The sequence below is a fragment of the Chanos chanos genome, chromosome 16 (genome assembly GCF_902362185.1).
Source record: "Chanos chanos chromosome 16, fChaCha1.1, whole genome shotgun sequence".
NCBI classification, from domain to species: Eukaryota; Metazoa; Chordata; class Actinopteri; order Gonorynchiformes; family Chanidae; genus Chanos; species Chanos chanos.
Genome location: NC_044510.1, coordinates 12,150,080 through 12,164,113, shown reverse-complemented (window position 1 = coordinate 12,164,113; position 14,034 = coordinate 12,150,080). Strand labels below are relative to the sequence as shown.

At 46.5% G+C, this 14,034-nt stretch overlaps 1 protein-coding gene across 1 annotated transcript in view; it reads right to left on the bottom strand.

Moving 5' to 3' along the window:
- Positions 1-13,324, bottom strand: part of srebf2 (sterol regulatory element binding transcription factor 2) — a 17,666-nt gene extending 4,342 nt beyond the window's left edge. The window contains exons 1-16 of the mRNA XM_030794047.1: positions 13,034-13,324; positions 7,392-7,928; positions 6,819-6,979; positions 6,316-6,468; positions 5,686-5,958; positions 5,277-5,391; positions 4,875-5,029; positions 3,496-3,703; positions 3,180-3,355; positions 2,783-3,032; positions 2,185-2,354; positions 1,771-1,942; positions 1,250-1,367; positions 851-960; positions 376-508; positions 90-261 (exon numbers count right to left, since the gene is read on the bottom strand). Of these exons, the coding sequence (XP_030649907.1) occupies positions 90-261; positions 376-508; positions 851-960; positions 1,250-1,367; positions 1,771-1,942; positions 2,185-2,354; positions 2,783-3,032; positions 3,180-3,355; positions 3,496-3,703; positions 4,875-5,029; positions 5,277-5,391; positions 5,686-5,958; positions 6,316-6,468; positions 6,819-6,979; positions 7,392-7,928; positions 13,034-13,124 (2,994 nt within the window). The 5' untranslated portion in view covers positions 13,125-13,324. The remainder of the gene's footprint in view (positions 1-89; positions 262-375; positions 509-850; positions 961-1,249; positions 1,368-1,770; positions 1,943-2,184; positions 2,355-2,782; positions 3,033-3,179; positions 3,356-3,495; positions 3,704-4,874; positions 5,030-5,276; positions 5,392-5,685; positions 5,959-6,315; positions 6,469-6,818; positions 6,980-7,391; positions 7,929-13,033) is intronic.
- Between the last annotated feature and the right edge of the window lie 710 nt (positions 13,325-14,034).

The following is a 14,034-nucleotide window of genomic DNA, read 5'->3' as shown; positions in this document are numbered from 1 at the left end:
AGTGTGTGTGTGCGTGTACCTTGTTTAGCCAGGGGTTGGTGTGTGTGTGTACCTTGTTTAGCCAGGGGTTGGTGTGTGTGTGTGTGTACCTTGTTTAGCCAGGGGTTGGTGTGTGTCACAGAGACAGAGATGCTGGCTCTGAGATAGGCACTGGCTCTCTCACAGTGAGTCAGACACACAAGGGCTCCGTCTCCTTTCTGCACACACAGACTCATCTGAACCGCCTTACACAGCTGCTGCACAGACTTCGGCAATGGGTGGCTGAAACACACACACACACACACACACACACACGTATGTGAATACACACATGACAGATAGGCCAAACTTCTCAGCTGGAAAACACACACACACACACACAGAGTATATACTCACTCAAGTGTGTGAAGTGCTCTGGGCATGCGCTCGGCTTCTGCTAAGAGTGACCTCACAGACGCATCATCGCCTTGCAGCCAGTGGACAGCTGCCTTAAGCACTAATGCCCACCAGCGACACACAGGGTCTCCCACTGGGCAAGACAGGGGCACAAGAAAGAAGGAAAAAAAAAAAAAAAGCACATGCAGTACAACTTATCAATCTATGTTCTTAAATGACAGTCATTTAGATCAACCGTTGATGATTTAATGAATTTAAGAGAAATGCAAAGAGCACAGTGTGGGTGTTTAATAGGGATATAGGTGCTTAGTGACGTAAGATGAAGGAACAAAGCTATCAGATTTTGACGCCTACGTACAGATTTACAAATAATAAGTTTAAATAACGTGTAAGGACGTTATATCTGGCAGAGGGCGTCGGTCTGACGAGCTCTTCGCACAAGCATGTGAGAATGAGTTATGGGGTGGGCGCGTACCTGCCGTGGTGGTGTGATTGGGTGGGGCAGGGAAGGGTGGAGAGGGGGCGGGGCTATCCTCCGTACAGCTGTTCAACAGCTGGAGAAACTCCAGCGCGCTCGAGAACTCCCTGTGGGGGGGAGAGAAAAGGAGAGCCTCTATATGTGTTACGGATTACTTGCCACGTTTGACATGAAGGCTTCACAGTGGGAGCTGAATGTGACTGTGTGTGTGTGTGTGTGTGTGAGAGAGAGTCAAAGAGTTACAGATGGGCATACATGCAGTGATGAAGCTGTTGGAGGTAACAGAAGCGAGTGTTAGGTCGCGTATGCATGTGAGTGTGAGTGAGTGAGTGTGTGTGTGTAAACATACGCTGTGAATGTGAGAGAGAGTGTGTGTGTGTGTCCTGCAGTTCTCACCCTGAGTCATCTTTGCGTTTGCTCGTCTCGGTCTCCGTGTGAGGCTGTATGAGACAGTGCACAGCTCTCTCCAGGAGCTTCTCACAGAAACACCTATGTAACTGAGCCACAGGATCAGCTAGAGAGAGAGAGAGAGAGAGGGAGGGAGAGAGACAGAGCGAGAGAGAGAGAGAGAGTGTGAGGGAGAGAGAGAGACAGAGCGAGAGAGAGGGAGAGAGAGAGAGTTAAACAACATCATTGCTTAAAAATTGGGATAAGGCAAGTGCAAAACAAAGTGAGAGGAGTGGATGTGGGATTGTGGGTGTGTGTGTATATATCACAATGAACTGATTACTCTGACTAATTGTATTACTAGAAATGTTTTTAAAAGTTATCAGTAATTTTTAAGCAACCAGCTGGTTCTTATGTAACAGTCAGGTACAAGCGTTCCTGCACGCGCACGCACACACACATACACGCACACACACACACACACACACACACACACACATGCTTTAAAACCCCTCTGGATATACTTTTACCTTCGTCTCGCTGGGACGTGTACACGCCCTCTTTGTTCTCAGACGTCACCGACCAATCACAGCTGAGGAAAAACTGTCTGCCCAATGGCGTGAAGAGCCAGCGAAGACCGTCTGGGAGAGGCCGACAGTCTGACTGACCGGCCACAGTCTCGGCACAGCTCAGCAGGTAGCCCTGAGAGAGAGACAGAGAGAGAGAGGGAGAGAGAGAGAGAGAGAGAGACAAAGACAGACACAGAGAGAGAGAGAGACTGCGTTACTCTAATGGTGTTTCTCTGAGGATGATGGCAGTAGGTGTATGAGCGTGTGTGTGTGAGAGACTCACAGGCAGACAGGTGAGGTGGTGGCCCAGCGTGGTCCTGAGGGCGATGGTGGTATGTGTATGTGTATGTGTGTGTGTGTGTGTGAGAGACTCACGGGCAGACAGGTGAGGTGGTGGCCCAGCGTGGTCCTGAGGGCGATGGCAGCTGTGGCGTAGATGTGGGGCAGCTGGGCAGGGGGCATTTTGCCCTGGGCACTTTCACTCAGATTCACCGCACTCAGAGACAGAGACAGACTCCACACACTGCTACGCTCTGACACTTTACCTACACACACACACACACACACACACACACACACACACGTACAAACACACACACACACACACACAAACACACACACGTACACAGAAACCAGTCATTCTCAGTGTTAAATTTCACTAGACACTTGACTGTGATCTGCTAATGTAATTATGTGACTTAGGTATGACGCTGAAGCATTACATCAGGTGCCTTAACAATGTCCTCTGATCAGAACATCAATTAATCTAATACATTTAAAGATGTTACTTGTTGTAAGATCACAAGCTTCCAGTTATGAAGCTATTAACACATTTAAAGTCACTGTCAGTCTCTATGTAGCCCTGAGATGCAGTGAATTACTGATTAGAAATCAGCTTGGTCTGTGCTGGGTTAATGCGTGGTTATGGAACTAATTCTGATCACAGATCAGGAAGAATGAATAAACCAGTCACCCGTGAGCTGCAGCTGGCTGAGCCTATGGTAGACCAACGCCGCATCTCGGGAGCTCGTCTGAGACTCCTCCCCCTTGTGTCTTCCCCCAACCTGACGAACCAGCCAACCCAGAGGGGTGGGGCTATGCAGGCAGTATCGAACAAGGTTCCAGGAAAGGGAGCAGGCGAGGTCTAAACCGGAAGTGGGCAGGGCTCTGGATAAGATGGACAGGCAGTTTTCTAAACTGGCCACCGCAGCGGCATAGTCACCCTGAGAGAGAGAGAGAGAGAAAATGGGAGATAGCGATGAAAGAGAGAGAGAGTTACAACTTGACGGCTGCCTTGTGGAGTAGCCATATCATTATCACAGGAGAGATGACAGCTGAGTGTAGCACAGGCCTCGGGCGTGGACACTCACCCTGTACAGGTGCAGGTCGGCCTGCTTGCGTTGTCTCCAGAAGGCCACGGATTTGGGCGAGTGGAGAGGCGTGACGGGCTCCCACAGGTAGAGCACCCTCACGCACCCCCACACCGCCCCGACCCCACTCAACACCCACACGGTAACCCACGGCAACAGACACCACAGCCACGACGCTGTCGCACAGAGAGAGAGAGAGAGAGAGAGAGAGAGAGAAAAAATGATGGATCGAATCAGTAAATACAGTGAATCGACGGACTGGATCGTCTACAGGCACAGGTGTTCGTTTGATAGTTTCGATAAAACGAGGGCTCACCGAAGTTTTGGGTTTGGCTGGGCAGGCCAAAGAGGGATCGTGCGGGCAGGTGTTCGCCCGTGGCCAAACCCGGCCCAGTCCTGACATCAGAGCCCAGCAGAGAGGGCAGAGGGTTCAGAGACAAACAGAAGAACGTCAGAGCGCAGAGGAGAAGACGCGAACGGTCCATCACTCCCACGTTGGTGGGCGAATCAGGCTCGCTCTTCAGCTGAAAGAGAGTGAAGAGAGAGAGAAAGGCTTTAATAGATAGATAGATACTTTATTATTGCCATGCGACAGTGTTGGCTGTAATTGTTCTGGTACGGCATGGTCGCTCAGTTCCAGTGTAAAAAGAAAGAGAGAGAGTTGTCTGAGGAAACACGGTCTTTGTTGGGCCTTTCTGATGATGTGGTTGGTGTTGATGTCCCATTTCAGAGTGTTACTGACGTAGGTGTCGAGGAATCTGAAGGAGCCTGTCAGGGTTATGGGCGGGTCAGAGATATGACCCGGGGCTTTGATGTTTGTCCTCCTCCCGAGGTCTACAGCTAGCTCCATTGTGTTTGAGATACTGTTTTGACTGTTGTACTATGGTGGAGCTGGGGCGCCAGCGATCATGAATCATAAAACATATAGCCTACGTCCGCCTTTAGATTTCAAAGACAGTTTGGCTGACCTGCCGGCTCGGTGGGTAGTAAAACCTAGGGGTGTTACAGGCGCGTCGGGAGTTTTCGGAAAAGGCTTGGTCAGAGAAACTGCACGAGAGTGACGACTCAAGACTGAACCAAGAACCAAGGAAAACTAAAAGGGCTTAAACAGACAGACTAAACAAGACACAGGTGAGAACAATACATCAGTAATGAGAACTAAACATGTGATAGGCACAAAACAAAAGACTGAGGACCTCACGTGGCCAGAAAAAGGGGAAAAGGGGCTTTTAGAATGATGAGAATTTTAACTCGATCGGTTTTTAACCGATTAAAACAGCCAAGACGTCAAACGTTCCTCTAAACTCTCACCGGCATCTCTAAAAAAAAAAAAAAACGAGACCACACAGTGATAACTACCGTCCAATCTTAATCTCTTCTTTCGGTTTTAACTACGACTGCCAGTGAAAGATGAGACGGAAACGAAAATTTTCATTCAACACTCTCTCAGCGGGGCGAACTCAATTTCAGTTCAAAGCAACAAATATTATTACAGTATTATTACACTTATTATATAAACCGCCATGTTTGTCATTTTTTCCCTCCAGAAGAGAGACAGAGCAGATATAACCCCAGATGTGAGTCCAAATGTATCTACGGCTATATATGTATTAGCAGATATGTGTCAGTAAAAGGCTTGACCACTGTAGTGTGAGTCTGGTGAGTGGATGCATGTTACTGAGAAAGTGGTTGTACCTGTTCGTGGTCCAGTAGAGGGCTGCCAGGTTCCGAGTCTACGCCAAACGGGGAGAACTGGGGCGGAGAATTGGACCCAGAGTCCGACGGAGGAGGTGATATTATGGCCACCTCTGGCTTCATCTCCACGTCGTCCGGCAGACAGATTGACGATTCTGGGAGAGAGAGAGAGACGGAGAGAGAGAGAGAAGGGGAGAGGAAGAGGGAGAGAGATTTAAGTCCTCTGTGCTGACAGATATGTCTCCATAGTTACTTCATTCTAAAATCTGTCAGCTGAACGTCATGATTCACAGACGCTGGTTTAACGGCGTGTCAAATCGCTCGTTTAAATCCTTTAGAGAATCTTTTTTTAAAAGAAAAAGGCCCAAAGGCTTTAGCTACACATCTGACCCTTGAACTTACTGTTTTTCTGGTTGGCCATTTTGAGAGCCAGGTTCTCCTGCCTCAGTTTGTGGTTGACCTGCTGCAGGTACTTGATGTAATCGATGGCCTTACGCAAGACTCCGGATTTATGCATCTGTACAAAAGACAGAGAGACTGACTACAGAAACGCAGAACCTCCAGAACCTTCTACCTGAACTGTTTAATCAGCCTCATGTCCCAATACGCATGAAACTAGATAATAATCAATACTGTTGCCTTAACAACAACAACAACAACAACAATAACAACAACATTAATAATTAGTGGTAGTAGCATCAGCAGTAGTTGTAGTAGTGGTTGTGTTACTACTACACTGAGCCAATTTTTTTTTCTTCCATGAACAGTTGCACAATTTAGACTACATTTCCCAGGATGCAAGGGTCCTGACCTTGGCGTCGTTGCCCATGACGAGGTCGCGGAGCTCCAAGATCTTGTCATTGATGGAGGAACGGTAACGTTTTTCGATGATGTTGTGGGTGGTCCTCCTCTCGCCCTCCTTAACCGCTCCTCCCTGTCCGGCCTGCATCACTCCCTGCTCCGTGGCTGTCCTGGCCCCGCCCACTGCGTGGGTGGTGCCTGAAGAGAGCTGTTTGATTGGGAGCTTGTCCCCACCCCCCATCATGACAGGCACAGTAGTCAGAATGTTGCTGCCCATCAGAGTCTGAAAGGAGGGAAAGGCAGGTAAGAGACTGGAGAGAGTAACACACACACACACGCACGCACACACACAATTATGTGTCAGATACACATACACACACAGTCACACATAGTCACACATACACACACAAAAAAGATACATGTTCCTCCACTTCCTTACTCTGATCTCATCACATTACACACCCATCATTTCTTTCTCTATTTCTTTATCTACCGGTAACTGTTATTATAGTAATTGCTACTGCCGGGAGCAGTAATGTGTTGTTTAATGAATAATCCTGTAATCTTGATCCTGTTGAACTGAATGACTGTGGTTTCGGCAGCGGCAGACCGGCAGCGCTGTGTGTCTGCGGTGACGTACAGGAACCTGGAGGGCGGTGGTCTGGATGGGCGTGGTAAGGGTGGTGATGCCAGTCGGGTTCTGCACGGTGGAGAGAACCTGAGTGCCGTCCGGTTTCAGCGTGGTCAAAACCAGCGAGTCTGTTTTCAGAATCTGAGGCTGATGCACCAGAACCTGGAATGCGCACAGAACACTCAATTTAGCAAAACAAACAAACAATCAAACAAACAAACAAGAAACTCCTGAGACAGAACTAGAGGCATGTACAAAACACGGTACAGTCGACTGGTCTGACACAGAACACAAAGGCATACAGGTGACAAAACCGTAGAAAAATGACTAAGCGCATAGCCAAAGATTAGTCTAAAACACTTGTCAAAGTCATTGAATAATACTACAGATCTTACACATGCCAAGGCTCTGGTAACTATCGGCATTATTTTTTCATAAATACTGGACAGAGAGGGTCAGATCAACGCGGCTGTTTTTACTTATGTAAGATAAGGAACAGATTCGGTGCTCACAGGAACCTGTTGGACTTGCTGTGAGACGGTGTGAACAGCAGTGGGCGCTGTGGACAGCGTCTGGATGGTCTGCCCTGCTGGGGTTAGCACACGCTGGTGCTGGATTGTCATTGGCTGGACCTGTGGTGATGTCACAATGCTCTGCACCTGAGGCTGCAGAACTACAGGGGGAGGAAGACGCAGAAGTGGAGTGATGCATAAATTAAACATCATGCACCTGTTATTAACATATAATTAGCATGTCATTACCGTCTGGGTGTCATCTGATATGATTTGACCTACTTTGATCCTATGTATGACATGTATATAATAGTATAGTGCTATATGATACAATATAAAATAAATGGGTTCAATAATATTATAGTGTTAAACAATAGTATATATTTTTAAAATGCAAATTTTGATATATTATACATACATTACCACTCTCTTTGTTTGGAAAAAAAACAAATAAACCCATAAATATATTTCATTCTTTAAGGTTTTGGTTCTAACGTTCAAAACAGTTAAAAAAGTTTCACTACATACTATGCAGAAACCAAAGACACGAGCACAAAAAGGAGAAACACGGACCTTGGAACCCGGTGGTGGGGACTTGGTGGCAGATGACCTGGTTCTGGATGAATCGGGACTGGGTCGCCCCGGGGGTGATCATGACGGTCTGTGCCGGCTGCGCCTGCGTCTGCATGGGGAGGGTCTGTCCGTGCGTCTGCACGGCCAGCGTCTGCATGGGGAAGCTCTGCGTCTGCACGGTGAGGGCCTGCGTTTGGACCGGGATGGTCTGGGCCTGGACCTGGACCTGCGGCCTGGGCTGGAGGAGAGGGGGGGTGCGGACCTGCTGCTGCTGCTGCTGCTGCTGGCCGGCGGCGGTCGTTTGGACCGGCGTGTGCGGGGGGGTGAGCGGGAGGGCGGGCGCGGGGGTCAGGGGTACGCTGCCGTTTTGGAACACGGTTCCCGGGGCCGTCGTCTGCGGGGTCTGAGAGCAGGTCTGGGTGGACTGGGCTTGGCGGTGTGACCCGCCCGTCCCATTCTGCATGGATCCAGAACCCAGTTGGTCCTCAAACAGGTCAGGGAAATCCCCGACCTGGTTACTGACAAACTGAAGCATCTCTGCAGACAGACAGAGAGAGAAAGAGAGAGAGAGAGAGAAAAAAGAGAACAATTTGAGAAGCGCTGCTGATAAACCAGTGTTTACATAAATATAAATATCGGTAAACGGTGATCGTGGTTAAGGACACGACACGACCTTACAGACAGTTAGCTTATCTTCCAAGTTAAATAAAGATTTATGAGTTACATAAAACAATTAACCGATCAAACAATCAAAATCAATTATCAGCGATTCGCGTCACACGCACTGCAGCAGAACAATACAGTGCACACCTCTTCACAACTGTCACAGCGCAGCCTTGAGGTCTCCTCCCGATAAGCTTATCTAAAAAACCAATATATTGATTACAAAAAAAAAAACCACCCCGGACACATTCCCTCTAAATGATTCACCACGTCTGTCAATGTCGTTCTTTTACAGTATGACTGTACGCACCACTGGGCGATGATCCAAGTCTTACTGTTGTGTTCGGACACAATGGAAGGCTGATGATAGAAAACAATGAGCGATGCTTTCATGACCCTCCCGTTCAATCTGATTCAGAAAAAATTCGCAAAAGCGCTGCATGCAGACGTAATGTTACACGTTTGTTTGTTCGGCCGGCGTTCGAACCTGGGGCGATGTGCGGTCATTGACCCTGTCAGAGCAAACCTTGACCTTCAGCGTCCGCTTCAAGGGCATGTGGCTCGTGACTCTTTAATGCTTTAACGCTCAAAACAACAACCTTCTGTTTACTACGTTCCTTACCCTCACTGCTGCGCAAAAAACCGTTCGGTCACTAAGCTGCACCGCAGAGCCCCGGGTCTAAACCCCTTAACAAGCAGGTGTGAGATGAGAAGGACCAAAAAAAAAAAAAAAATTGATCCATTTTTTTCATTAACTGTCTATATTGTTCCAATCTCTCATCCTTAGCCTGGAACATTCTGACAGAAAGGGTTTGTAAGATTCAGTGGGACGTAGCCCAACGGCTGCTCGGGAACCTGGATCTTCCACCGGCTCTTCGATCGGTGCCTCATCTTCACCGTCCGGTTTAATTTTTTGCTGTCGCGATCGATCGAGACAGACGACGCAGACCGATGGGAGATGATTAACTCTCTTTAGCCTTGAAGACGCCGGAGGTCATCGTAGCGAGGCCACGGGGAGAGAGATGAGGAGAAATTTACCACTTTGGCCTCCGAGATATGACCTCGCTCACCACACTAACGTTAACAAAAACAGCGAGAGGATGGGCTGCTTTATCAGATGGCCTTGTGACGGCACTGCCTACTACTGTTCTGGCTGTCTGACAAAGACAGACACGAGAGAGAGAGAGAGAGCCCAGCAGTGTAAGTGGAAAGTCCACTATTGACCAGCTTTTAACTGAGGGAAAACAGCGAATGTTGTGAAAAAACTGACTGTAGACCGTGTGTGAGGAGAGGTTCAGTAGAGTAAAGCGAGTGCACTTCTTGGGTGTGTCGACAACACCAAGATCAAGTGATAAAGAGTCATGGAAAGAGTGTGTGACTGTTAGAGCAACCCTGTATGTCACTGAAAAATTCAAAATGATGAATTGGAAAATTATGTAATCCCACTAAAAGGTATGAATGCTACTCTCTCTCTCTCTTTCTGTCTCTCTCTCTATGTAGTAAGCATGTAATCCTTCCAAAGCAAAGAACAACAAATCATTTTTAAAACTCCCTAAACACACCATCTAAGAGTCTATATAGACCCTAAAAACATTACAACAGGGACACTGCCTCTTCATCATTATTTGTCAAAATTTCAGTTATCAGGAGTATCTTCAGTTCATGAATTCGAAATTCGAATTCTTTTTTTTTCTGATCACAGCAAAACAAGTTCCACAACCACCCAGCTCACGCCACCGATGGAGGGCCAGCCAAAACCAGAGCGTGTTTTGTTTATGGGTTCGTTTGCCAATTCGTAGACGGTCAGAGGATGTCAAAATAAGACCACATACTATGAGCGTGTGGATGTGAGACGTTCAGTTGGGGACATGTTGACGCGTTACAGAGTTACTCAATCCTGTTCCTGGAAACTCACAACCCCTAAGCATTTTAGATCGCTCCCTGCTCCAAGGCACCTGAATCAACCAGCCGGCCAATCATCAAGCCCCCCCCCCATCAGCTGCAACTGGTGTGTTTGAGGACAAGGACAGATCGAAAACGCGCGAGAAAACTGTGAGCGTCCAAGGAGCGAGACAAGGAATAGCCGACTTCCAGTCTTACGTGCGGTACAATTCACATCAACAGAGCATCTCAATCAGTTAGTATCAAATTGATCAAGGGTAGAGTTTTTTTTTTTCTTTTTTTTTTTTTTCAAACAAAAATGAATTTCTAAACTTTTCCCAAGGATGCTGTTTTTTTTTTATATTCTTATCATAAATGGTTTCACTTCAACATTTTTTTCAACACGCAGTAACATCAAAACAGGGGGACTTCCAAACCTACCGCTAACTCAACGGCCTCTGGCGAATGCGCGGCCTTATTCGCCTGCGCCGCATCACTAGAGTTAGTCTCACAAAAACGCTTCACAGTCTCTGCTGGGAAATGAAAAAGTATTCTGAGGCGGGGGAGCGAAGCGAATCATTTCTCAGTGGTCACGTTCCGATATACGTTTGTTCTCTCACAGACTTTCTGGGCTATGAGCGTTCAGGTATCCGTCGGGACCTCGATCGGGGGGGGTCGACCGGGGCAGGTGCCAGAGAGAATGCCTGCCCCTTGCAGAGGTTCTGCGGGAGGAGGAATCGGTTTGGTACCGATCAAGGAAGGTAAGAGGTGAAGGATGTGTGTCAGTGCGACCTGCGATAACGACGACAGCAGCCTTGAGCAGATGTTTGTAACCTTGAACTCAGCGAGAGACTTTGGCAGTCTCCTCACTCGCATGCTTCTAGAGCAGAGGTTAACCACGACATGGGGGGGGGGGGGGGGGGGGGGGAGAAAGACAGAAAGAAAGACAGAAAGAAAGAAAAACGACACCGCTTGCCCTGTTCCTGGAGAGTAAAGATAAGTCTCCGCAGGTGTTTGTAGGAAATACTTTCGGAGTTTTAGTGTTTGAAAAACAAGGTGAACGGACTCTAAGATGAATCCATTTGTCCCAGCACTGTGAAGAGCTGACAGACTAAAAACATGAGGAAACCACGGCCCTTACACAACACGTTTGGACACGGCTGCTCAAATCCGTCATTTACCTTCAGTGTGCATCTATCCCTAAAAGCCACTTCAGCACAGAGCAATCTGTATACACGACATTTGTAGCTAAACATGCCCCCCCCATACCCCCCACCCTCCGAGATTCATTTGAAAATAACCAATTTAGAAAACTCTTAGAAGCTTAATTTGGAAAAACAACCTGACATGCACTCAGAGATGGTCATACATGCTAGACCAGTTAAAAGCTTTAAGAAGGATTAAAGAACTTTGAAACCATCATTCCTAAGTGAGACAGACGGCCATCGCTCGTGGATAAAACGGCTGGCCTTTACAGTGAGGTGCTCCTGGAGTGGAACACAATGCTTCATGGCGTTTGGGGAGGGGGGGGGGTGCTTGCTTTTATGGGCTCTGCACAAAGCTGACTAGAGGGGAGCAGACTGAACACATGTACAAAAGGATGAAACTGTCTGTCACTTGGAGAGGGTGGGGGCCGCCTGGAACCGTGAAAATGCTGTTATATAACCATCAAACAATCACTGAGAGTGAGTTAGAAGACAGGGTTCTAGAAGCTTTGCGAGATGAGGAGCTGAAAAATCCGCGGGTAATTTTTCCAGAGACCAGCCAAAGGTCTCACAATATCAACCCCCTGGATGGACCGAGCTGATTGTAAACCACAATAAAGATTGATTTATCTTCCACTCAGTCGGCAAACGCGTGCGCTTAGCGTGAACTTAAATTAGCATTGAGAATTACCGCATGCAAAGAGGATACGCGTGCACATTCTACCACCGTGCATCGAAAAGCAACTCACTCCCTATTCAGATAAACATGAAAATCTCTCTAAATTGCACACACCCCAAAGTAAACCGAAACCTGACTCAGGTTGCAGGTTCGACTGGTGTCTTCCCTGCCCTTATTTTTTCCAACTGCTTTTTTTTCCACCCTGGGAACAAATCAATGCAGCACCATTCAATGAAAGTCCGTTCTAATTGGAATCCAGTGGGATTTCCACTAAACAATTCTGTGCCCTCAAAGCCCCCTGTCCTTTCACTCATTGCCAGGAGCGGAACGCTGGTGTTTGGATAAGAAAAGGGGTAGAGATGATATCGGTTTTGTTGAACCATGCATACTGTGGTCCTGACCAAATGTTTTTTGCTTTTCTTTCCAAATGCACAAAGGCTGCATTTTGGTGAGGCCATCACCTCAGAAGAACAACAAGGATGCCCGGAATTTGTAATGGGTACGTTGACGGGCGCAAAATAGGATTAGTCAGTTTGTAATCTGACTGAATCATCATCAGAGGATCACAACGGGAATGTGGAAAGTCAAAGTTGAGTTCAACACCACGCTGTCAATTCCAAACAAATCTGTCACACTAAGGAAGTCGAAACAGTTGAAACTGTTGAACTTCACAAACAAAACACAAAATTCGGAGCCTGGTATAAAATAAACAATACCCTGACAATGTTTCGTAATGAGTATCTTACACGAAGTAATCAAAGTTAAAGGGATGTATTTAAATTACAGTGGGGTAATTTAGCGATTACAAACTCATACATTGGTCTGTTCGTTATATGACACATTAACAGAATAAGATCCCATTGCGCCGCTAAACGTTCCTACGAGGTAAATACAAATGTATTTATTTTCTAGTTTGATTAAAATAAGTTGTGCAAAATCGGGGACACTGCAGTTTCCCTTCTGAATAATACATTGCTGTACACTTCAGATTATGTTTTCCAACATTTGTAGGTGTATAAGAGACTTGACAAGACTCGGACTACAGCAAGCCCAATTAAAGCAAAGTTGACACATAAATCCCGGAATTAACGTTAAGCGATGTCAGCGCGGAAATAGGTCAAATGTGCTTTTCAACTAATCCAAATCTCAAACATACACACGGAGGAACTGAGCAGTATCTGCCAATCGCTCGAATAACCGTATTTCGGTCTTACCATCGATGTCACCAAGAGTAAATTCATCTCCGAGCTCTGACAACGTCGGGTCCATGTTTTCCATTGTCGATATGTATTCCCCTCCGTCCATTCTCTATTTCGTACGTGGCTCCGCCCGGCTTCCCACCGGGAATTACTGGTTATAAAAAACGTAATATGACTCCTGTAGTCCTCTTTTCTTAAGACCGAAACGTTTCAAATTACTTCAGGTTCATACACAATTCTTTATTGCCTCAGAGAGGCAGGTTTCTGTGCGGTGAAACCCATTTCCGAATTAAGGACGGCCATCTTGTTTTCCACCCATGACGTAATTTACAAACAGTGCCTGTCAACCACTTTAGTGTCCGATTGGTCGACCTAAGACTTTTGTTGTCATGAGACCAGGCACTATTGACCAATCAAGTCACCCTAGAAGCCGTGGTCTGATAGTACGTCAATGATCAGAAGCTTTCTTCTAATTTGCATTTAGCCCACCCTTTAAATTGAATAAAAAGTTTCCCCGCCCACACAGCTTCTAGTCAGTTACATTACTATTTAATATGTAATGAGTGAAAAGTTGGTCTCGGAAAGGTCGTGTGAATATATTATTATTATTATTATTTTCTGTTTTCTTTGTGTGTGCTAGGTATTACGATACCAGTGTCTATGACTACATTCAAAGTAAACGTCAGCTAAATTCTCTGTAATATGTAATTTTAGATAGCAGTTACATTAAATGTGTTTAACTGGTTTATCCGTACTTCTTCAACGTTGTTGCACCGCAGTACTGGCTGTATTTCACACCGTATGTCTTTTAATATTGTATTGCAGCGCACTTTCGACGAGTCAAGTTTTCTACCCTAAAGGGCTATCCAAATTAACATTGTATTACGTCTCCAAACTTGACATTTAACATTTTAACATGTTATTACGGAGTCCAGACTGCTGTCACGATTTCTTTCTTTAGGTGGTTGCTTTGACAATTCCCCCTTTAATATAAACAGTTATATCTGTTTATGCAA